The sequence below is a fragment of the Helianthus annuus genome, chromosome 4, assembly GCF_002127325.2.
Source record: "Helianthus annuus cultivar XRQ/B chromosome 4, HanXRQr2.0-SUNRISE, whole genome shotgun sequence".
NCBI lineage: Eukaryota > Viridiplantae > Streptophyta > Magnoliopsida > Asterales > Asteraceae > Helianthus > Helianthus annuus.
In genome coordinates this window covers 136,285,231-136,308,082 of record NC_035436.2, presented here as the reverse complement: position 1 = coordinate 136,308,082, position 22,852 = coordinate 136,285,231, and the positions used below count along the sequence as shown (strand labels likewise).

Sequence of the window (22,852 nt, the reverse complement as noted above, 5' to 3'; positions counted from 1 at the left end):
CTCGTATTCGTTTGAGGATCTCTAACTCCTGGAGCAGGTGTCACAATGGATTCTGCAGTGTGCATAGAAGGAAATCCACGTGCAACCTCTCTCTTGAGTCTCTCGAAAAATATATATCCTCTTCCACCCGGCTTATCATCCACATACGGTGAATTTGAAAGTATGGTCAAATCCACCTTTGTAAATGTCTGAAACTGAGCTAGGTTTTTATACCATTCAACAGGACCAACCTTCCTTTTAATCCACCACATCTTTCGATCGTGGTCAAGACATCAGCTTATAATGCCTGATTGGTTTCCAACCTTATCATAGTAACTTTCACCAACATCCATCAGATGATGAGTGACTTGAACATCAGGATCAGTAGGATTCAGGTTTTTATTCTTCAGAACCACTAATTCTCTTTTCTTCTTTAACCTTTTAGCTTTTGCTTTATCCGCCTGTTTATCAGTTGATCTTCTCAAGTAGAGATCCATCGCTGTAGCACGTTCAGCATCATCCTTAGCAAAAGCCCTCTCGATCCTCTTCAGCTTTTCTTCGTCTTTCCGTGTCAGTTGGATCAGCAAACTCATCTCCAAACTTCTTTTCTATTTTTCCACGGAGATCATACACAATGTTGAAGAACAAACTAACATCGCGGATCAATTTGCTGATTCTTTTGCACTATTGTGTCTTCAAGCCGAATAATCTTCGCATCTTTGTAAATCGAATCGTGTTCAAGAACTACAATTCTCTTCTTCAGTTCTCTAACGCTTATAAACTCATCATCATCACTTGAGTCGTCAACAAACGGCATCTTCAATGCTTCTTCAGGCCGTTGCTGCTAGAGGAGTGGTGGGAACATAGAGAGAGAGAGTTAATAGAGACAAAGAGGATGGGAGTTACGAGAGAAGATCAAATTAATTTGTTTTATATTTTTAATGTTTAAAATTCTTTTTTGTTATATTTATTAGAAATATTTTAATAAATTAGTGAAATTACTAATATACCCAGATTTAATATTAAAATGTAACTGAGTTTGGGGTAAAGGACATAACATGTTACGGTTTGCAAACACGAAGTATGAATCTCATCAATTTTAAAGACAAAGAACAAACCTTGCAATCCGATACATACATAAAGGACGATTTTTGTAATTTACTCAAAATTTAACTACCGAAAATCTTACTTTGAAACGACAAGAGAGTTAAGCTTTTCCAATACTTTGATACAACATCCCAAAGATAGAAAAAGAAAGACAAAAAAACAAAAAATATATTGTCATTCTGAAATTAATAGAAAACTCAAATTTCTTAAACCACAACACCTCATTATTGGGTGCAAGTTTTTATCATCAGTCGTATACATTCTTAGCTATAAAACTATTTACATTTTTCCCGAGAAGCCAAGACTTTTCTTGATAGTGATTACATACGCAAACAAAGCTACTCTAAACTCGAAGATCAACTCCACCTTCCCCTCAAGTATCCTTGTAAAGAACGGTGCCCATATCGGTTTACATCTACACTGCCAACTGATGTCGACTTGTCTTCGATGTCAAGAAACACAAGACTTAAGTGAGACTCTGCATTTGATTCCGGATAAACCTCATGTTGGTATCATCGTCATCGGAAACCCAGGACCAATCGGAACGGATGGACTTGTGACCACAAACACAATCACTCACATACAAACCACAATACTCGCATGGACTCATGATGAACAAACGAACGAGAATGATTTGCAGAAGTATTAAACTAACCGAATGAATATAACTGAATTGAAACTTGAATATGATAAACTGAACTTGATAAACACACGTTCGAATATACTTGATAACTTCCGAATGATAACCGTATGAATAGGGGAGTTTGGCAGCGGCTTTATAGGGGATCAAGAGGCATGTCTAATAGTCACAACGTTTCAGAAAGGTTGTGACGTTTCAGAGATAACCGCCATTCGGTTATGAGACATACCGGTTCGCTAATCGGCCCAAACTCCCTTTTCCATATCCGGCTTCTAATCGGGCTGCATATTTACAAACTGTTCGACCCAACTGGTGGCCTACGGCCCAATCCTAAATACATAAACATAACTAATTGTTCGACCCATTACTTAATAACATAAACACAAATAAAAACATAAACAGGCCCGAGGCCCATGTTCTTTGACTCGGATAATTCTTGGTTACCGAATTGATCTTCATTCTCCCCCTTAAGCAAGAAATATCCGAGCCCTTCGATCCCGATTACTCCTTGCGGTTGTTGGTGACTTCGATCTTCACCACCACGTCATCATCACTTGAATCTTCGATCCATCCGCAATTGCTCGAGCTCTCGGCCATTCCAACTTTCTCTCTTGCACGCTCCTTCTTGATGTAATCAAAGTACCATTCGGCCAACTCTAGATAATAAATGTATGCAACCTTCATTTCATAAGCATCGTCCTTGTCGTAACCATACTTCACCGATATCTCGCCCCATTTGTCTTTTGCCATTATCTCATCAAACCCACCGTTGTGCTTCACGATGCGGTGTAGTAGTATGAGGCTAACATCACGACCATCAATTAACTCCGGTGGCATTGCCTTCTCACAAACAATTCCAAGAAAGTTCGTGATGAACCAAACTAAGATTTCTTCAAACGGTGTGTCGAAGAATCTTGGATGCTTCTTGATTTCTTCGTGTAGAGTGATTAGATCTCCTGGTTCAATGCAACTTTCCATGATTAACCCCCTTTCTACAACATCCTCCTTGAGTTGAGAGAGGGTTATTGCCCGTTCCCGAAGCATTTGCCTTGATTGTCGTGGATTATCCTTCTCGCCTTCGAGATAAATCATTAAAGCTTTCTTTGCCTTTTTCGAGTACACGACTTTCCTTGTACTTGGGCGTTCGTCATACACCTTCTTCTTATTTTTTGACCTTTCAAATTCCCGCTCATAGTAATCGCCTAAACATTCTTGAAACTTTTCTTTTTCTTCCTTGTACCCATTGTCGACCCCAAGATTATCATAAAAAGCGTCAAGATAATCTTGTTCCAAGTCGGTTTCCGACTTGTCTTCGTATATATCAAAACCCTTTGATCGACAACCGAACATCTTCTTCAATACGCACTTCTCACCCATAGTAACCGTCTCGATTCCTTGAAACAGGAGTTGTTCCAAACTTAGAACATTCCTGTCAAGTTTTGGTGCGTAACTAACACACGGAATTGTCTTATCCTTGCCGTCCACCGGCACCCTTACTTCACCAATTCCATGAACAAACGAAACATCCTTCTTGCTTTCATTCGTTACAACCCCGAAGTGTCTTTTAAAACACTTGAACAAACTACGATTTCCCGTCATGTGCGTCTTAAACGTGGGATCCACAACCCAGATTGAATCCCATTTACCCCCGCAAGTATCCTTTACAATATAATCATTCTCGACTGGTAAAGGTGATAGTATAATATACTTACTAGGGCAAATTGACGCGATGTGGCCAAACTTCTTACACTTGAAACACCGAACCCCCGGTTTTCTTGGCCTACCCACTGATGCGTTGGGTTTCTTCCCGTTCTTCTTCGTGAAACCCCCTCTGAATACCTTCTTTGGAAACTTTTTCATTGGTGATACCCCGGTCCGCATTGTAACAACCCGCACCTTCGTGCGTTGTTACTACTCGATACACTCGTTACGCCTAGCACCGGAGATTCGGATCATAATGTAACTATATCAATTATATCGCTAAATCGAAGTATAATCGAATAATTACGCATATTCTATCATTAGTACAAACCTATTTTGCATAACACTCACGATGATGTCGAGTAAAGGCCTAAACTACCCTTCTCGATGAGCGTGAGGTGTCAAAATGTGAGTAATCAACGCTAACGAGGGTTATCGGGTGAGTACTATGACTCTAACCGTCATGACGATGATGGCAATATGAGTAAGTGGTGCCCCGATAATCATTGTGGCACATCACATCGAAGAACGCACTCGAAGGCACGCGTAACTCGATCACCGCACTGAGAATTGGATACATAAATACGTATATACGGCCCTTTTGTGATTAATAATAATAAATAATTTAATAATTATATAAATATATGAAAATATGGCTCAAACCGTCGAAATCGCACCAAAAACGGGATCAAACGGCTTCCGAACGGACCAATTCGATCAGACTAGCCCAATTGGTCAGACCGGCCCAATCAGATAGGCCAGTCCGATCGGATGGGCCAGTCCGATCGACTGGGCCAGCCGATCGACTGGGCCAGCCGATCGACTGGGCCAACCGATCGACTGGGCCAGCCGATCGACTGGGCCAACCGATCGACTGGGCCAGCCGATCGACTGGGCCAGCCGATCGAACGGGCCAGCCGAACCAACTGCAGTTTTGCCTTCCTTTCTCCTTCCTTGCCTATAAATACCCCTCCATTCACTCCCAAACACTTGTGTTGCTGCTCCTAACCGACCAAGACGTTCCAGCCCTCAAATCTCTCGATTTCTTCCGATTCTTGTAAGTTTTCAACCCGAATCTTGTACTTTCTTGATCCAAATGCAATCCTTCATCTTTCTATCTTTCAAAATCTGAATTCCAACCGTGAAATCAACGGATTTGGGCTGTTCTAAGGTGATGTCACCATAAAGTTCTTCAAAGGTGATGTCATCCCATGAAGAACAACTCAGATTCGGATGATTTACATACGATTTTTCATGAATCTCAACCAAATCAGTGTTTTCCTATCAAGATAGTCATGGATCTGAGATGTTCTGACTGATTTCATCACAAGTTCTTATGAACTTCAAGGTGTTGACCTCATATCATCAAGAACAACTTAGATCTAGGGCATTTCCTAAGTAAAATCAAGGTTTTTACATCAGATCTATACATAAAAATGGTAGAACCAGAACTTAGACCAATCTCCTACACATTTCTAGTGATAAAATGATCGATTTCGAGTTAAACACTGAAAAACCGACAAAAACGACCAGTTCCGACGAACGGGGTGATTCCCGGCCGATGAAACAGGTTGGAATTGACGGGGTTTCAGTTGCTTAACACCTCATTGTAACGTCTCGACCCAAAACGCCGAAAAACGCTCGAAAAATCATCGAAAACAGCCGAACAGGATGGCCAATCGAACAGCTGGTCGATCGAACAGGCCCATTCGATCGAACAGGCCCAATCGATCGAACAGGCCCATTCGATCGAACAGGCCCAATCGATCGAACAGGCCCATTCGATCGAACAGGCCCAATCGATCGAACAGGCCCATTCGATCGAACAGGCCCAATCGATCGAACAGGCCCATTCGATCGAACAGGCCCAATCGATCGAACAGGCCCATTCGATCGAACAGGCCCAATCGATCGAACAGGCCCATTCGATCGAACAGGCCCATTCGATCGAACAGGCCCAATCGATCGAACAGGCCCATTCGATCGAGTGGCCTGTTCGACTGGGCCAGCCCAATTTCAGCATTTCGTCCAATTTTGACCCAATTTCGCCCGATTTCACGCAAATCGATGCCGTTTCACGCATAGTAATCTATCACTCACGTAAATTATCTGAAATCAGGATATTCTCCGGCACCGGTTCCGCAAACCTAACCGAAAACGCGCTGTGAGTATACTTGACCCCTTTTATCGAATTTTGGGTGTAACATACGTTCCATAAAAACCAAACTTATCAAACGAATGATTTAATTGGATTATTTTTCACTTGCGAATAACTGTTTGCGTAGATATACGTGATGCTAGTACATGTATGCTAGGACTTATACTCGTGACGTCCCACCAAGACTAGTATAGTACTATTTCGCCCGACGGGGTCTAGTTATGCCATCAAGAGTCGAGCATCGAGGACTTAGCTGGTAGTATCAGTTTTGTGAGTATATATGTTGTGTATTACGTTTATGCATGTGGAAATTCGCAGCACTTTCAATCTATCACACTATCACATATCAAACCTGTATACTCGCCAATACTTTTGTATTGACAAAGTTTTAACGTATGTTGCAGGTTTAGCCGAAGTTACATCAAATCAAGCTAGGAAGTCTAGAAACTCATCTAAATTATAGGTTGTCGGATTTGAATTGTTCGAGAGGACAAGAAATCTGTGATAACTTATGTGATTGTATTGTTTGTTAGTATGGGATGACAAATGTAATAAATATTATCGCAATATAGTTGTTATGGATTCTCTTGAGCAATCTGATTCGCCTAGTGCCGCGCCCCGATGATTCCGCCATCGGTTGGGGTGTGACAGATTGGTATCAGAGCCATAACTGTAGGGAATTAGGCAAAGTTTGAGACTCGACCTAGTCCGGGTCGATGTCTTATGAAAGTGACCTAGTCTATAGTCTAAGTACCAACAGGCCGACTCTTACGAACTCGTTAGGGTTTGTTTGGGCCAACTTGCTACTCTCGATCGAATTTGTTGAAAAGTTACAACAATTGTGTGAACACCGCATACTACAGCTTCACACAAAGAGCCTTTCCTAAGGCTAGAAGGTTACTTAGCCTTTCCTAAGGCTGACACAATACACATGTTTTCAAAACTACTCGCATAACAAAACCGAGTGATCTAGTCGAGACCAGGTGTGAAAACCAATAACTCTCGATAGGATCACTCACTCAGCGTATTTTTCTAGCACGAGAACTCTTTGTTGAGTCAGGAGTGACATCCGCATCTCGACAAAAGGTCTCCATTTCAAAATTCTAGTGGAACTCTCGAATTTAATTCGATGAGCGCCACCACCAATGGGAACGAAGTTGTTAAGCCAGGGGTGAAACCCATACCTTAATCAACTGTTCCACTCTATAAAATGGTTTACAAAAAGCTCTCACCAAGGACACGACCATAACAACGACTCAGGCTACGCGAAGACTAGAGAGACGAATGTCAGGAGCTGCATCCCAGTGGAAGCATGAGTCCCCTAGGTCAACGCGTATGCCCGAACTTGTTGGGTATAGTCGGGTTACTTGGGTAGTCAACGCCTAAACACCCAAGGCATTCCATCTAAATTTTACGTGTATGGTTTACGTCTATGAGTTTTCAAATTTAAGCTTTACGATTTACCGATTTTCTCGATTTATCGGATTTACGAACCTCGATTTACAAGCGCACAACCTGCACAGCCATCGCAATCTAAAACAAAGACCGAATGATCGCAACAAAACAAACGCCTAAGTACTCGAATTCGCTCACGCCATTTCTCTTATCGCGTCCTCGCAAATTCTGAATCAATATCTATGTGTAACCTACAACTATATCTATATATGTATTAAATACAAAACGAACCAATTATGTGAGAGTTTAGGAACCTAGAATTTTCCTATGTGGCTCCTATGTGTTTAATTAAATTCTATACCAAGTTTTGATCGAATCAAATCGCATCAAAAGTTCAGAAATCATTATGATCGAATCTCATTCCAAATCCTTATGTCTAGATGCCTTCCAACAACTCTATTTCGAGACGAAAGGCTAGGAGAAGAGCCAGACGACGCGCCGATAAGAGGATTGCCTCAATTGTGACCAAGGAAGTGGTCAAGCTCATTCCTCAAATTGTCGCGCAAGTGCACTCTCAAAGCCACTCTCGAGCCCCGGAAGACGTCAAGACGGAATCTGCATTCCTCTACAAACACTTCAAGGCCTGTGATCCAATGCCTTTCACGGGTGAAGGAGGTGTTTCTCAATTACTCCAGTGGTTCGATGCCATCGAGGTTACCCTTCGTCAGAGTGGGTGCCCCGAGGACCTTCAAACTACTTGCGCCACCGGAGTATTCCAATCCCGAGCACTCGATTGGTGGACCGCCGAACGCAACAAACGTGGGATCTCCGCAGCTTACGCCCTTTCATGGGGTGAGCTGAAGGAACTCATGAAGGAAGAATATTGTCCCCCTCACGAAGTCCAGAAACTAGAGAACGAGTTTTGGGAAATCAAGCAAGCCGAAGGTGACAATGCGAGCTATACAGCAAGGTTCAAACAGCTTAGCATAATGTCACGTCCCGCCTAAAAACCAAGTCTTTTCACCGCGTTTCCAGAATATTCCGGGCTGTTCCAGACTCGTTAGGGGCTGCTGGAAGTCTCCGGAAAATGCTACAACATTCGGGACCAACAAAGCAACTTACAAGGCATCCGAACTCTCTAGAAAACGCTGGAAAATCAGCCCCATAAGATCCAGCTATGAAGGATCTAGATCACTCTTGAAACATCATGAAATCACCAAGATATTATCAAAGAAGACACTAGAAAATGCTGGTTATAAGGGCTACCAAAGAAGACTCTAGATCAGCCATTAATCATCACAAAGCTGGATATTTGCATAGAAGTCTCTAGAATTCAGCAACTAGATATTATGTATGGAATTATCTAGATTAGGAACTATCTAGACATGAGGCACTAGTATAAATAGGCATAAGTGGCCTCATTTGTAATTACCCAACTTCCTTGTAAGAAACCTACTTGTAAACTTTGCTCTATTAATAAACACTCATCTTTGTTGTAGTATTGCACTACAAACATTACTTGTGTTCACACAAAATCAAGTCTTCCGCTGCCATACATATCCAAAGACGATCAAAAGGCTTAACTTAGACGAATTCTAAGTGCCGCACGAGAGTTTGGAATTTACTCCGTGACAAGTGGTATCAGAGCCAAAAACGATTCGTTTGGGATGGCTGACTTAGGAAAACCAACAACCGATGCTACCAGAGACGAGAACCGTGGAAGGGATGAAGCTCGTAAAGGTGGCAGAAAGAATCGAGATATGTCCAAAGACCTTGTTGCAAGTCTGGACAAACGCATTGAAGATGTTGAAACGTCGATTGCTGAATTCAACACTAATGTCGAAGGCTTCAGGGCTGAATTCGACACCTACAAAGAACATGTCAACGAATCACTACAACAACTAGAGCCTTTGAGTGGTGAGCTCGTTGAAATGCAAGATGCTGTCAGAGACGCCATGGCTATATTACGAAACGAGATGAAAGAGCTAATCACGAAGGAGCTGGGTCAGATCAGAAGTAACGTAGAAAGAGAACTCACGGGATGTCAAGAAGGCATTAGAGACCTCCAAGCTGAAGTCAGACTACTCAAACGGGCTGTAGCAAGCGGGGGAGACACCGTGAACATTACTTCCTCAAAGATTAAAGTCCCTCAACCCACGCCGTTCGTTGGTAAACGAGAAGCACGGGCTGTAGACGACTTTCTTTGGGAAATCGGACAATACTTTGATGGCATAGATGTTGTGGACGATGACAAGAAGATCAAGACGGCGGTACTCTACTTAAAAGAAACGGCTGCGTTATGGTGGAGACGCAAACAAAAGGAAATTGAACAAGGTACGTGTATCATCACTACTTGGGCTGATTTCACTAAAGAAATCAAAAAGCAATTTTATCCGGAAAATGCGGAGTACGAAGCGAGGATTCGACTTCGTAATCTCAAGCATCGGGGTACTATCAAGGACTATGTCAATGAATTTACAACACTTATGCTTGAGATTCCGGATATTTCGCCCAAGGACGCCTTGGCATACTTCATCGATGGCTTACAATATTGGGCCAAGAACGAAGTTGAACGTCGTAACGTTCAAGACTTATCCTCAGCCATCATTGCGGCTGAAAGCTTAACTGATCGTTACGAAACACGATCAAAATCCACAAATGTGGAAACCAACCCTTCAAAAGGTGGGGGAACCAGGCCCACCAACAACACTAACAACCAATTCCGGAAAGATGAAACCCGGAAACCACTGCAAATAGCAAATGAAGCTTATAAGGGCTGTTTGATATGCGATGGGCCACATAACCCACGCTTCTGCCCAAAGAAGAATAGCCTTAACGCCATGGAAAAGGCTAATAATGAACCCGCCGAGCCAGAAGAGGCTCAATTGGGGTCAATACAATTGCAAGTCCTTAATGCCTTAACCGCGTACACTGGGAGACGCGTAAGGATGGCGGAGTGCGAGGCAACCAAAGATTCCTCATCAGCATCAGTGAATAACAACATACGAGAAGCACCCAAGGGACTTCGCTTTGTGCATATTGAAATAAATGGCCAACTAGCAAGAGCACTTCTCGATACCGGGGCAAGTAACAACTTTATCACCCCAAAAGAGGCTACGAGACTCGGCTTACCGATCACATACCGAAGAGGATGGATCAAAGGAGCCAATGGGGATCCTGAGCCAATACAAGGAAACGCATGGGATGTCAAGACAAGCATCGGGACATGGTCAGGAAGGCTAGACTTCACCATTGCACCTATAGACGACTACAGCATCGTTCTTGGGGTAGATTTCTTCCGTCAGACCAACGCTGTCATGGTACCATTCACAAACACCATGTACCTTCTCAAGAAGAAACAAGTATACGCTGTCGAACTAGAGACAAAACCGACCCAACAACACGAGACCATATCAGCCTTACAACTCATAAAGAGAAGACCGAAGGTGTTCAAGAGTCGCAACGAGGACGTTGCGAATTTAGGTGGGGGAGGATGTCACGTCCCGCCTAAAAACCAAGTCTTTTCACCGCGTTTCCAGAATATTCCGGGCTGTTCCAGACTCGTTAGGGGCTGCTGGAAGTCTCCGGAAAATGCTACAACATTCGGGACCAACAAAGCAACTTACAAGGCATCCGAACTCTCTAGAAAACGCTGGAAAATCAGCCCCATAAGATCCAGCTATGAAGGATCTAGATCACTCTTGAAACATCATGAAATCACCAAGATATTATCAAAGAAGACACTAGAAAATGCTGGTTATAAGGGCTACCAAAGAAGACTCTAGATCAGCCATTAATCATCACAAAGCTGGATATTTGCATAGAAGTCTCTAGAATTCAGCAACTAGATATTATGTATGGAATTATCTAGATTAGGAACTATCTAGACATGAGGCACTAGTATAAATAGGCATAAGTGGCCTCATTTGTAATTACCCAACTTCCTTGTAAGAAACCTACTTGTAAACTTTGCTCTATTAATAAACACTCATCTTTGTTGTAGTATTGCACTACAAACATTACTTGTGTTCACACAAAATCAAGTCTTCCGCTGCCATACATATCCAAAGACGATCAAAAGGCTTAACTTAGACGAATTCTAAGTGCCGCACGAGAGTTTGGAATTTACTCCGTGACAATAATCTGCCCAAGTCAAGTCGACACTCCAAAGAAAGCTATCACGAAGTATATTCGTGGCTTACCAGAGTGTGTGGGTGATTTTGTCGAAGCTGCAAAACCTACTACCATCGAAGAAGCCTACCGTCTAGCCGCAGAGCTCAACAGCAAACGAGTCGTGGACGGATTCTTCTTCAAGAAGCCTGTCACACGAGCTCATCAAGCAATCATCATCCACTCATCCGACGATTCCTCTGGAGAATCGGTCGGTGGGTCATCTGACAGCTCCTCGGAGGATTCTTCTAAGGATTGCCCCGACAATGTCTCCGTCAAATCATCAGGCGAATCCGAAGACGACGCCGCATCAACTCAGGAAGCCCAACCGAGCCGCAAACGAAAGACCGTGAGCCCAGACTCTTCAACAACTGGACTGCCGCAACCCGAACCTCTCCGATCAGTTCCAGTTCAGTCAAAGCGAGCTTACAATGGATCTCATCCCCTGTGTTTCACATGCACGTATCATCACCCGCTAGAAGCCAAATGTCGCTATTGCGCAAATTGCAACTGGTATGGGCATTATACGTCGCAGTGCCGTACAAGACCGTAACCTGGAAGGAAGTCATCAACAACCGCCGTCTCCGCAAGTATCCAAAACAACGTTATTTTGATCCTAATGTTGTTGTAATAATGCGACTTAACGCTATCATTTCTGGAACTTATTTCATATATCATCGTGTGTGGATTCTATTTCTCTTACAATCGAGCACTATCTAAACGCTAGCACTATGTACTATATTATGTATTTTATCCCTATAACACTCTTAGAATGAGCTACGGTATACGTGCAAGGGACAACTAATCACGGGTGCACACGGGATTACCTTGGTCAGTGCACGGAGATCGTAGTGAAGTTCTAATGGTGCCATAACGTTTAAAAGCACGGTCAAGGGTCTTGGTCGTGTCAACAACGTGTGACACCAAAGCACGGGGCATAAGTAGTAGGGGTGACGCGGGGGTACGCTTTACCATACTACCGAAACTTCGTGAAGAAGGTGCCATAACGTTTAAGAGCACGGTCAAGGGTCTTGGTCGTGTCAACAAAGTGTGACACCAAAGCACGGGGCATAAGTAGTAGGGGTGACGCGGGGGTACGCTTTACCATACTACCGAAACCTCGTGAAGAAAGTGCCATGTGGAGTTGGACGTTACTAGACCTATTATACTATTATGGTTAATTTGACACTCTACCATCAATCACAAGGCGTAACAAAACTAAACCGCATCACTGCGAGGCTTCTCGTAAGTCCGCGTACACAAATTGCCACATCGATGAACTTAGGTAAGTTCACCCCGAAGAGCAATTGGAGCAACGCGAGGCTGGTCGTAAAGTCTAGAACGCAACTTAATCGCAGTTTTGCCGGATCAATCTCGCAATCAAATCATTCGATAAGTGGCTCGAAATCGCAATCGCATCATGTGTTGTCTAGAAATCTCTAACGCTAGTTGTTGTCAATTGTGTGAACCTCTATCAGCTGGTGTGGATCGCCTATTGTGGATTCGCTAGACGAGTATCGAGAATCACTCGCCGCCTTCCACTCTTAACGCGCCTCGCACCTAATCCACCAACTCGATACTCTTATCATGGTTCGCTATTACTTATCAATGCACGCATTCTACGTGTCATGTTAGCGCACAAGACCTCGCTTCACGAGACGAAACTAACAAGATTGAAACATGGTGATGTTTTGACCATATTAGTTGACCTTGTGGAAAAAGGCCGGGTGGGCTAGCCTTAGTACTATTCGTGGTGTAATCAGTTCAATCAATCGTCTATCACCCGCAACGCAACAATCGTCGCTTATCAATCTGTTGAAATCTATTGTCTATCGATATTCGGAAGTTACTTGGAAGTCATCGCAGGTGGTGTAATATTAGGGTACCTGACATCGCTTCACAAGATAAAACTAACATGGAAAACGTGGCGTTTGACGTATTAGCAAGTCTTGTGGAAACGTGCCATGCGAACCTTGTGTGGAATCAAATCGGAATCTCATTTACCCGAATCAAAATCGTGTCATTCGTTGCCCAACCAAGCATACCATATCAGCGTTGTGCGACCGGACTACTCGCACCCGCTGCCTACGCTTGGTTTGCATCCAACTTATTTCTATTCAAAACCCGGTCTAGCACCTCATCGCTAGGATCAAGGAAACCGAAATTCTATCTGTGTCGTATCGGCACACGTGACACCGCCGCACGAAACAGAGATAATATGGGTAAAACATGGTGGATACGCCGCTGGTACTTCCTATATATAAGTGTTTTAGTCATATTAACAAACTTTCGTGGGAAAGTGCCACGTGGGGCCCGATGTAAATTGCTTTCTGTATCATTAAAGAAAAACCTATTTTTATAAAATTTTTACTAAAACCGTTGGACAAATGAAATTCCTTACAACATGGAGAAAACATTGAATCAGTTTGGCTCCGTGCCCAATGAAAATTTCATAAGTCCAATTCTTTTCTTAAAAACTTTTGCAATAACCGACAGGAATCTTCCCGAGAACGAGGGTTCGGCAGTCGAGTTCCGCTCGAACCCACGTTGTAGGAAAGTTTTCTTAAAACTTATTTTGCCACCTGATTCTTTTAAAATGTAAAACTCAAAACCTGTTATCAAATAACAAAGCCCTCCACATAGCGCTGGTGTGGACATCAAAACGGTCGACACCGCGCCATGAGGAGATTTTCTTAATTAACTTCGGAAATTAATCGAGTATTGGTAAGTTTAAAACGCTATAAAATTGCTTTTTGTATGTGTTATCACTTCTAAGTAATCGAATCGTATGCTCTCTCTATTTTCACTCGCCAAATCGTAATCGATCGCTCGTTATCTAGACGCTAATAATCTCTACTCTCAATCGCATCAACTCTTACGACCCTACTATTGGATTAATTTCGGGACGAAATTTCCTAAAGGAGGGGATACTGTAACAACCCGCACCTTCGTGCGTTGTTACTACTCGATACACTCGTTACGCCTAGCACCGGAGATTCGGATCATAATGTAACTATATCAATTATATCGCTAAATCGAAGTATAATCGAATAATTACGCATATTCTATCATTAGTACAAACCTATTTTGCATAACACTCACGATGATGTCGAGTAAAGGCCTAAACTACCCTTCTCGATGAGCGTGAGGTGTCAAAATGTGAGTAATCAACGCTAACGAGGGTTATCGGGTGAGTACTATGACTCTAACCGTCATGACGATGATGGCAATATGAGTAAGTGGTGCCCCGATAATCATTGTGGCACATCACATCGAAGAACGCACTCGAAGGCACGCGTAACTCGATCACCGCACTGAGAATTGGATACATAAATACGTATATACGGCCCTTTTGTGATTAATAATAATAAATAATTTAATAATTATATAAATATATGAAAATATGGCTCAAACCGTCGAAATCGCACCAAAAACGGGATCAAACGGCTTCCGAACGGACCAATTCGATCAGACTAGCCCAATTGGTCAGACCGGCCCAATCAGATAGGCCAGTCCGATCGGATGGGCCAGTCCGATCGACTGGGCCAGCCGATCGACTGGGCCAGCCGATCGACTGGGCCAACCGATCGACTGGGCCAGCCGATCGACTGGGCCAACCGATCGACTGGGCCAGCCGATCGACTGGGCCAGCCGATCGAACGGGCCAGCCGAACCAACTGCAGTTTTGCCTTCCTTTCTCCTTCCTTGCCTATAAATACCCCTCCATTCACTCCCAAACACTTGTGTTGCTGCTCCTAACCGACCAAGACGTTCCAGCCCTCAAATCTCTCGATTTCTTCCGATTCTTGTAAGTTTTCAACCCGAATCTTGTACTTTCTTGATCCAAATGCAATCCTTCATCTTTCTATCTTTCAAAATCTGAATTCCAACCGTGAAATCAACGGATTTGGGCTGTTCTAAGGTGATGTCACCATAAAGTTCTTCAAAGGTGATGTCATCCCATGAAGAACAACTCAGATTCGGATGATTTACATACGATTTTTCATGAATCTCAACCAAATCAGTGTTTTCCTATCAAGATAGTCATGGATCTGAGATGTTCTGACTGATTTCATCACAAGTTCTTATGAACTTCAAGGTGTTGACCTCATATCATCAAGAACAACTTAGATCTAGGGCATTTCCTAAGTAAAATCAAGGTTTTTACATCAGATCTATACATAAAAATGGTAGAACCAGAACTTAGACCAATCTCCTACACATTTCTAGTGATAAAATGATCGATTTCGAGTTAAACACTGAAAAACCGACAAAAACGACCAGTTCCGACGAACGGGGTGATTCCCGGCCGATGAAACAGGTTGGAATTGACGGGGTTTCAGTTGCTTAACACCTCATTGTAACGTCTCGACCCAAAACGCCGAAAAACGCTCGAAAAATCATCGAAAACAGCCGAACAGGATGGCCAATCGAACAGCTGGTCGATCGAACAGGCCCATTCGATCGAACAGGCCCAATCGATCGAACAGGCCCATTCGATCGAACAGGCCCAATCGATCGAACAGGCCCATTCGATCGAACAGGCCCAATCGATCGAACAGGCCCATTCGATCGAACAGGCCCATTCGATCGAACAGGCCCAATCGATCGAACAGGCCCATTCGATCGAGTGGCCTGTTCGACTGGGCCAGCCCAATTTCAGCATTTCGTCCAATTTTGACCCAATTTCGCCCGATTTCACGCAAATCGATGCCGTTTCACGCATAGTAATCTATCACTCACGTAAATTATCTGAAATCAGGATATTCTCCGGCACCGGTTCCGCAAACCTAACCGAAAACGCGCTGTGAGTATACTTGACCCCTTTTATCGAATTTTGGGTGTAACATACGTTCCATAAAAACCAAACTTATCAAACGAATGATTTAATTGGATTATTTTTCACTTGCGAATAACTGTTTGCGTAGATATACGTGATGCTAGTACATGTATGCTAGGACTTATACTCGTGACGTCCCACCAAGACTAGTATAGTACTATTTCGCCCGACGGGGTCTAGTTATGCCATCAAGAGTCGAGCATCGAGGACTTAGCTGGTAGTATCAGTTTTGTGAGTATATATGTTGTGTATTACGTTTATGCATGTGGAAATTCGCAGCACTTTCAATCTATCACACTATCACATATCAAACCTGTATACTCGCCAATACTTTTGTATTGACAAAGTTTTAACGTATGTTGCAGGTTTAGCCGAAGTTACATCAAATCAAGCTAGGAAGTCTAGAAACTCATCTAAATTATAGGTTGTCGGATTTGAATTGTTCGAGAGGACAAGAAATCTGTGATAACTTATGTGATTGTATTGTTTGTTAGTATGGGATGACAAATGTAATAAATATTATCGCAATATAGTTGTTATGGATTCTCTCATGGTTGGCTTCCCCTGCGCGTACTCATCCACTTCCGCCGCCCGGCCGCACTCTCCACTACGAACAAACACATCATCACCAAAATCGGTCATAACCGATTTCCCCTTGTTTCCTCCGATTCGGTTCTCTCCTTGATCACAATTCCTTCCGGTTCCTGTTAAACCTTTGGCTCTGATACCAATGTTGCTATCATCGTCATCGGAAGCCCAGGACCAATCGGAACGGATGGACTTGTGACCACAAACACAATCACTCACATACAAACCACAATACTCGCATGGACTCATGATGAACAAACGAACGAGAATGATTTGCAGAAGTATTAAACTAACCGAATGAATATAACTGAATTGAAACTTGAATATGATAAACTGAACTTGATAAACACACGTTCGAATATACTTGATAACTTCCGAATGATAACCGTATGAATAGGGGAGTTTGGCAGCGGCTTTATAGGGGATCAAGAGGCATGTCTAATAGTCACAACGTTTCAGAAAGGTTGTGACGTTTCAGAGATAACCGCCATTCGGTTATGAGACATACCGGTTCGCTAATCGGCCCAAACTCCCTTTTCCATATCCGGCTTCTAATCGGGCTGCATATTTACAAACTGTTCGACCCAACTGGTGGCCTACGGCCCAATCCTAAATACATAAACATAACTAATTGTTCGACCCATTACTTAATAACATAAACACAAATAAAAACATAAACAGGCCCGAGGCCCATGTTCTTTGACTCGGATAATTCTTGGTTACCGAATTGATCTTCACCTCATCGTCGTCGTCATCCTCCTCGTTATTACATGACACCACCAAATCATTTTTGGTCACCCGCTCATCCAAATCGTGCTCCCCTCTTAGTATTCTTATAACCTAAACAATCATGATATAGAAAAAAAAATCATGTAATTGTCTAGACACAAAAAAGTGAACATAAAACTTCTTTGTAGGAATTCATAAGCAAAACAATATTTTATTCTCTAACCTGGCTCATGGTAGGACGTCTCCTAGCCGAACGCGTGAGACAAAGTGTTGCTGCCTGAGCCATTCGAGCTATTTGATCTTTGTGAACTTCTTTGTCCAAGTCAACATCCAATACACTTGCTAGATCACCCTTTTCCAGCTTCGGTTTTGCCTAGTACATGTTTAACATGATTAGAACCAAAAAACGACTAAAGCTTGCTTTTATGCACACTCAAGATACTTACCCACATAACCAAACTATCTTCCCCTTTCACAGGATCCGAGCTGATTGGTCTTTTTCTTGTCAGTAGTTCCAGGAGAACGACCCCAAAAGAATAAACATCAATCTTTTCACTAACTTTCCCATACATAAAGTATTCGGGGGCGAGATACCCAAATGTTCCAACTACATCACCATGACTCAGGAACGGCGAAGTTGTGGGTCCCCATATCGCAAGCCCAAAATCCGATAGCTGCAAACAAAGTTTAAGAAACGAAATCATCTTTTAGAATCTAGAAAGAATTCGGCAGTTTGGGCGGGTTAACCAATGGAACTTTTTGCCCAAAACTCAATTGTTTGAATAAAAAAGTTATATTATCAAGGAATACTGGATTTTAATAATCTCAGCTATTCGTTGTTAGCTGCCACCAATCCTAACTTCAAAAATAAACCACTGACAGTCTCAACTATTAACATATTGGCCACCAATATGTTAAAAGTTATATTATTTTTTAAGTGGGACTGTTGGCGGCCAACGGCGAATAGTTGAGATTATTAAAATCCAATATTCCTATTATCAAATATGATTACAACAAGAATAGATAAGTAATATGATATAGAACATGGTTTCAATCTAGGCATGTTACCAACCTGTGGCTCAAATTCGTCAGAGAGAAGAATATTTGAAGACTTGATGTCGCGATGAAGAACCGGCCTCGGACATTCTTTATGCAGATAGTTCAAAGCTTCAGCAACTCCAATGGCTATATTCAGCCTTGTTTCCCATGATAAAACCGACTTATCCTTCATTACACCTGAACACCAAAACGAATCATCAAATTATAGCCGGTGAACCTATTTTTTTACTTTTTTTTTTCGAAGACGTCTCATTTCAACCCAACTACATTTTGGCCAGAACCCGCTTTGAAAGAACCAAATCATTACTTTTTAAAACTGTATCCATTTTGGCCAGAACTCAATTTTGTCAAAACCCGCATTGACCCGAACCGCTTTGACCCAACCCAGTTGCAACCCGTCATCCGAACCCGCTCTGTTTTCCACTAGCCAGGCTTAGGTGATCAATTTTAAAGGAGACTTACCATGTAAATTGTCCTCTAGATTTCCTCTAGGAACGAGATCATAAACCGAAATCAAGTTATCGTCCTCCACGCACACCCCTAACAACGGTGTGATGTTCTTGTGATCTAGCGACGTCATAATGTCGATTTCGAGGATATAATCTTTCCATGCTTCTCTTGATGCCTTCCTGAACTTGACAGCAGCTGATTTTCCATCAGGAAATATCCCTTTATATACATCATGATAACCACCTTTCCCTATCAGATTCTCTGCCAAAATCACATGTTTTAGAATATATAAACTCAATCATAACAATCAGTTTGTTATGTTTTTTTTTTTTTTTTTTTTTGAAACATACACCAAGTATAAAGAAACAAAACACAACACTTGCAACCCAAAAAAACTTGAAAATGCGTAATTACCGGATGCAAAGTCAGAAGTTGAGGCTTTGAGTACATCAAACCCAATCCATTGGCAGCGCGACGAGTTAGTTTTATGTAAAATATTGAAGATTTCAGACAACTCATGGCTCTTAGGCGTGTCACTCTCATTACTTGTGTCTGTAAACATGCTGCATTCAGATCTTAAATCCGATTCGGAACTCTTTAGGCTAATATCACTGCTAGACGACGAAGGGGTCCTAGCCTGCGGTGTTCCTGCAGGTGCAGCCCGATTTGGGAGGTTCATGACCCACTTGACCACAGACATTTTTTTGGCTTCCAATGCTGATGGAGTCAACACAGTGTTGGCTCGAAGCAGAGGCCAGCCAGGTCGTTGATGTGCAAAGTCTTCTAGTGCAACAGAAACCGAGCTCAAAGCTTTTTTCCTCGACTCGAACGGAGTTACATCTTCGTCTTTTGAACTTCTGACCCACTCAGAACTGTGTCTGCCCATATCAGATGCCTCAGATTCACAAAACTCTGACTGAGTGTCTTTCAAATGTGAGTTCTCTATTAAGTAGAAACTTGGCCTTGGATCTCTCATTGACCCTTTGATTAGAATATTATATAATCAATAAAAATTAGATATTAAGATCTGCTATTTAATGCCACACATATAATCTAGAGATCAAATAATATCAACATATTTTTATTATTATTATTATTATTTTTTATAAAAAAACCACAATGTTAGTTCCGGCGGTGAACTAACAAATTGAGAATCCATGGTGACAAACGGGTATTATTTTTATTTTTATTTTTACTTTCACTTCAGGGTGAGTTGCTATCTAAGATAACGACTTATCACATACGTACGTGTCTTGAAGTTGCCAATACAGACCGTATTCTAGATTTTTGTCTTCTAACAGTTGAATGCTACAAGGCAAAACGCCTCATCATCGTTTGTTATAAGATACAAAAGTCACTTACTTAGTTAGCAATTGACCCGTAACTAAAATCAAAAGAAAATACCTTATTTGTCCTTAATCTTTTTGAAAATAACCAATTTTGTGATTATTCGTGTATTTATTAATCGCCCCACAAAACATACAAGCCCGGATCCACAAGATCGTTAGCATAAACCAAACCTTGCCTAACATGATCATTGTGGACCATACAACATACCTGAAAGTAGGCCATTTGAAAACCTCTTGAAAACAACTTTCCCATCATGGAGAGCCAATACTTGAGTAGCTAAAGGTAGCTTCTTGGCACAATATTTGGCAATTGAAAGGCAACAACTGCAGAATTATAACCAAACAAATAAAATAAAAAAATTAATTAAATAAATAAAATAAAATTCTTTTTTGAACTGACACAATCTCCAAAGTATTACCATGTGGATACCCTTGAAGCAAAAATAAGACTTTAATTTGAATTTTAAATAGAAGAAAAAATATTATAACAATCCATGTACCCAAAAGCCTTGATCTTGCTGATCCCAACAACCACAGAAGCTGCAGAATAAAACTTTGCTTCTCTGACCAAAACTTTTCTTACTGAATTTCCTGTTAATACCTGCCCAGTTAGATCCACCTGAAACAAACAATACAGTTATAACGCGTCCAATTTCGATTTACCAATATCGAATATCTCCCAAATTTCAAGAATATTTCATTTTCAACTTTGTTGGTTTAGTTATAACGCGTGTGTGTTCAGGTTTTCGCCAATCACACACGCTTGACATCGCGGCATGATTTTAAATTTTGGTGAAATTTTCATTCTTTTAAGTACCTGTTTGTGCTCACAAATACCTTCAAAATCAGCCAAATAATCATCCAACAACCTCTCATACTTGGCTACATATTCTGAAAATCATTTAAAAAAAAAAAAAGAAAATTAATATCCAAAGCTTAGAACAATCACACTAAATTCTATATCACACTACCTGAATTACGACAAACATTAACCGCGATCACACGGTCACCTTTTTCTGCAACTTCTACCATGGCCCAATCAAGCAGCTCTCTCCCACATTCATCAAATCCAATTCCCACCAAAACAATTTTTCTTTCAACACCTTCATGATCATGATCATGATCATGGTCATGATTATGGTTATGATTATTGTTATGATTATGATCAATAGCCTCTAATGTCATTTGGAGAACCTCTAGTAAAATAGAACTTTTTGTCTGCAAATTCCAACTATAAAGATTTCAAAATCCGTTTGTTATTACTAACTTTTAAAAGATATTAATTAAATTAAATTATAAAGAAACCCCACTACAAATAAAATAATACTTAAAAATAACAACCCACATATGAAGAATTTCAAAAAAAGTATTGGGGAAAAAACAAAAACATAGAAACGATTGGGATGCGACTATATCTTTATTCCAAATTTGATGAGGTTACAACAAAACAAATTCGAACCCACCTGCTCCAACTATCAAATAATTTAATAATTTAGAGTAAGTTACTAAATGACACGGATTGTACCTGTAGTTTGTGCCAAAATGTAGATCTGGTCTCAAAATTTTAAATTTTACGGATCTGGTCCCCAAGTATCATGTTTGTTTTCATCCGTGGTCCAAAGACTTAAAAAAATTAATCTAGTCAGTAATTCGAGGGGTATTATTGTCATTTCATATTCTAACTAGGTTGAACCTAGGTTCGCATACTCAAGTTCAAAGCTTCATATTCTAACTAGGTTGAACCTAGGTTCGCATACTCAAGTTCAAAGCTTTGACAGTTGTTAACCAAAATTGGAACCCTTTCGCCACAAAATAAGATGGATTCAAAATTGGCAACACACCCAAATTCAAAGTGACCTATACTATTATTTTGAACGACAAACTAATATAATCCTAAATACTTCTATAGTGGAAAGTTCCTGTACAAATAAAGTTAACGTACTAAACGTACGAATAGCATGAAAAAGACAAAAACATGCGATGACATTTTTGTAATTATCTGCTTGTAGGGTAAATTATCAAAATTACTATACAAATGATACTGTAGAGTAATTTTGATCCTGTAGAGTAATTTTGTAAAAGGTCGTGTAAAGTAATTTTGGTCTTGTAGAGTAATTTTGATCAAAAAACTATACTTCAGCAAAAAAAACTCCAAAAAACCTAACACCCCCCAAAAACCTAAATCTCACCCCCAAAAAACCTAACCTCCCCCCCCCCAACCCCAAACTAAGTGCTAAAAACTAAACTATAAAGCTAAGCCCCATAACTAAATGCTAAAAAAATTACTCTATAATATCAAAATTACTCTACATGATCATTTTACAAAATTACTCTACGAGATCAAAATTACTGTACAAGATCATTTTACAAAATTACTCTACAAGATCAAAATTACTCTACAAGATTATTTGTAGAGTAATTTTGAATTGTGTTGTTTGATAAACATGCAGAGTAATTTTGATTTATTTGTAAAAGTAATTTTGAGATACTTGTAGAGTAATTTTGATAATTACCCTACAAGATCAAAATTATTCTACAAGAACATTTTACAAAATTACTCTACAAAGATCAAAATTACTCTACAGGATCATGTGTAGAGTAATTTTGATATTTACTGATAATTACGAAAATACCACCACGTGTTTTTGTCTTTTTCATGTTATTCGTACGTTTAGTACGTTAACTTT

At 41.1% G+C, this 22,852-nt stretch overlaps 1 protein-coding gene across 2 annotated transcripts; it reads right to left on the bottom strand.

Annotated features, from left to right (window-relative positions):
* Positions 1–1,270: 1,270 nt before the first annotated feature.
* LOC110936873 (probable receptor-like protein kinase At2g42960) lies at positions 1,271–21,436 on the bottom strand. 2 transcript variants are annotated; one of them, XM_035989105.1, is made up of 11 exons: positions 21,137–21,436; positions 20,983–21,056; positions 20,666–20,784; positions 20,374–20,489; positions 19,231–19,797; positions 18,829–19,077; positions 18,380–18,543; positions 17,754–17,981; positions 17,531–17,680; positions 17,317–17,418; positions 1,271–1,586 (listed from the first exon to the last, which is right to left on the bottom strand). In XM_035989105.1, exons 1-11 carry the CDS (start codon positions 21,348–21,350, stop codon positions 1,443–1,445), a joined length of 2,127 nt encoding a protein of 708 aa, XP_035844998.1. In that variant the 5' UTR covers positions 21,351–21,436; the 3' UTR covers positions 1,271–1,442. The 2 variants fall into 2 exon arrangements, with proteins under 2 accessions (XP_035844998.1, XP_022034980.1); XM_022179288.2 differs by lacking the exon at positions 1,271–1,586 and adding an exon at positions 1,752–2,179 and having other exon boundaries at positions 17,311–17,418; positions 21,137–21,432.
* Positions 21,437–22,852: the final 1,416 nt, after the last annotated feature.

Coding starts and splice junctions, on each gene's coding strand:
- LOC110936873 (XM_035989105.1), bottom strand. CDS start 21,350: ATGACATTAGAGGCTATTGATCATAATCATAACAATAATCATAACCAT. Junction 20,785..20,982: donor GTATTTGTGAGCACAAACAG/GTACTTAAAAGA, acceptor TGTTTGTTTCAG/GTGGATCTAACTGGGCAGGT. Junction 20,490..20,665: donor AGCAAGATCAAGGCTTTTGG/GTACATGGATTG, acceptor ATAATTCTGCAG/TTGTTGCCTTTCAATTGCCA.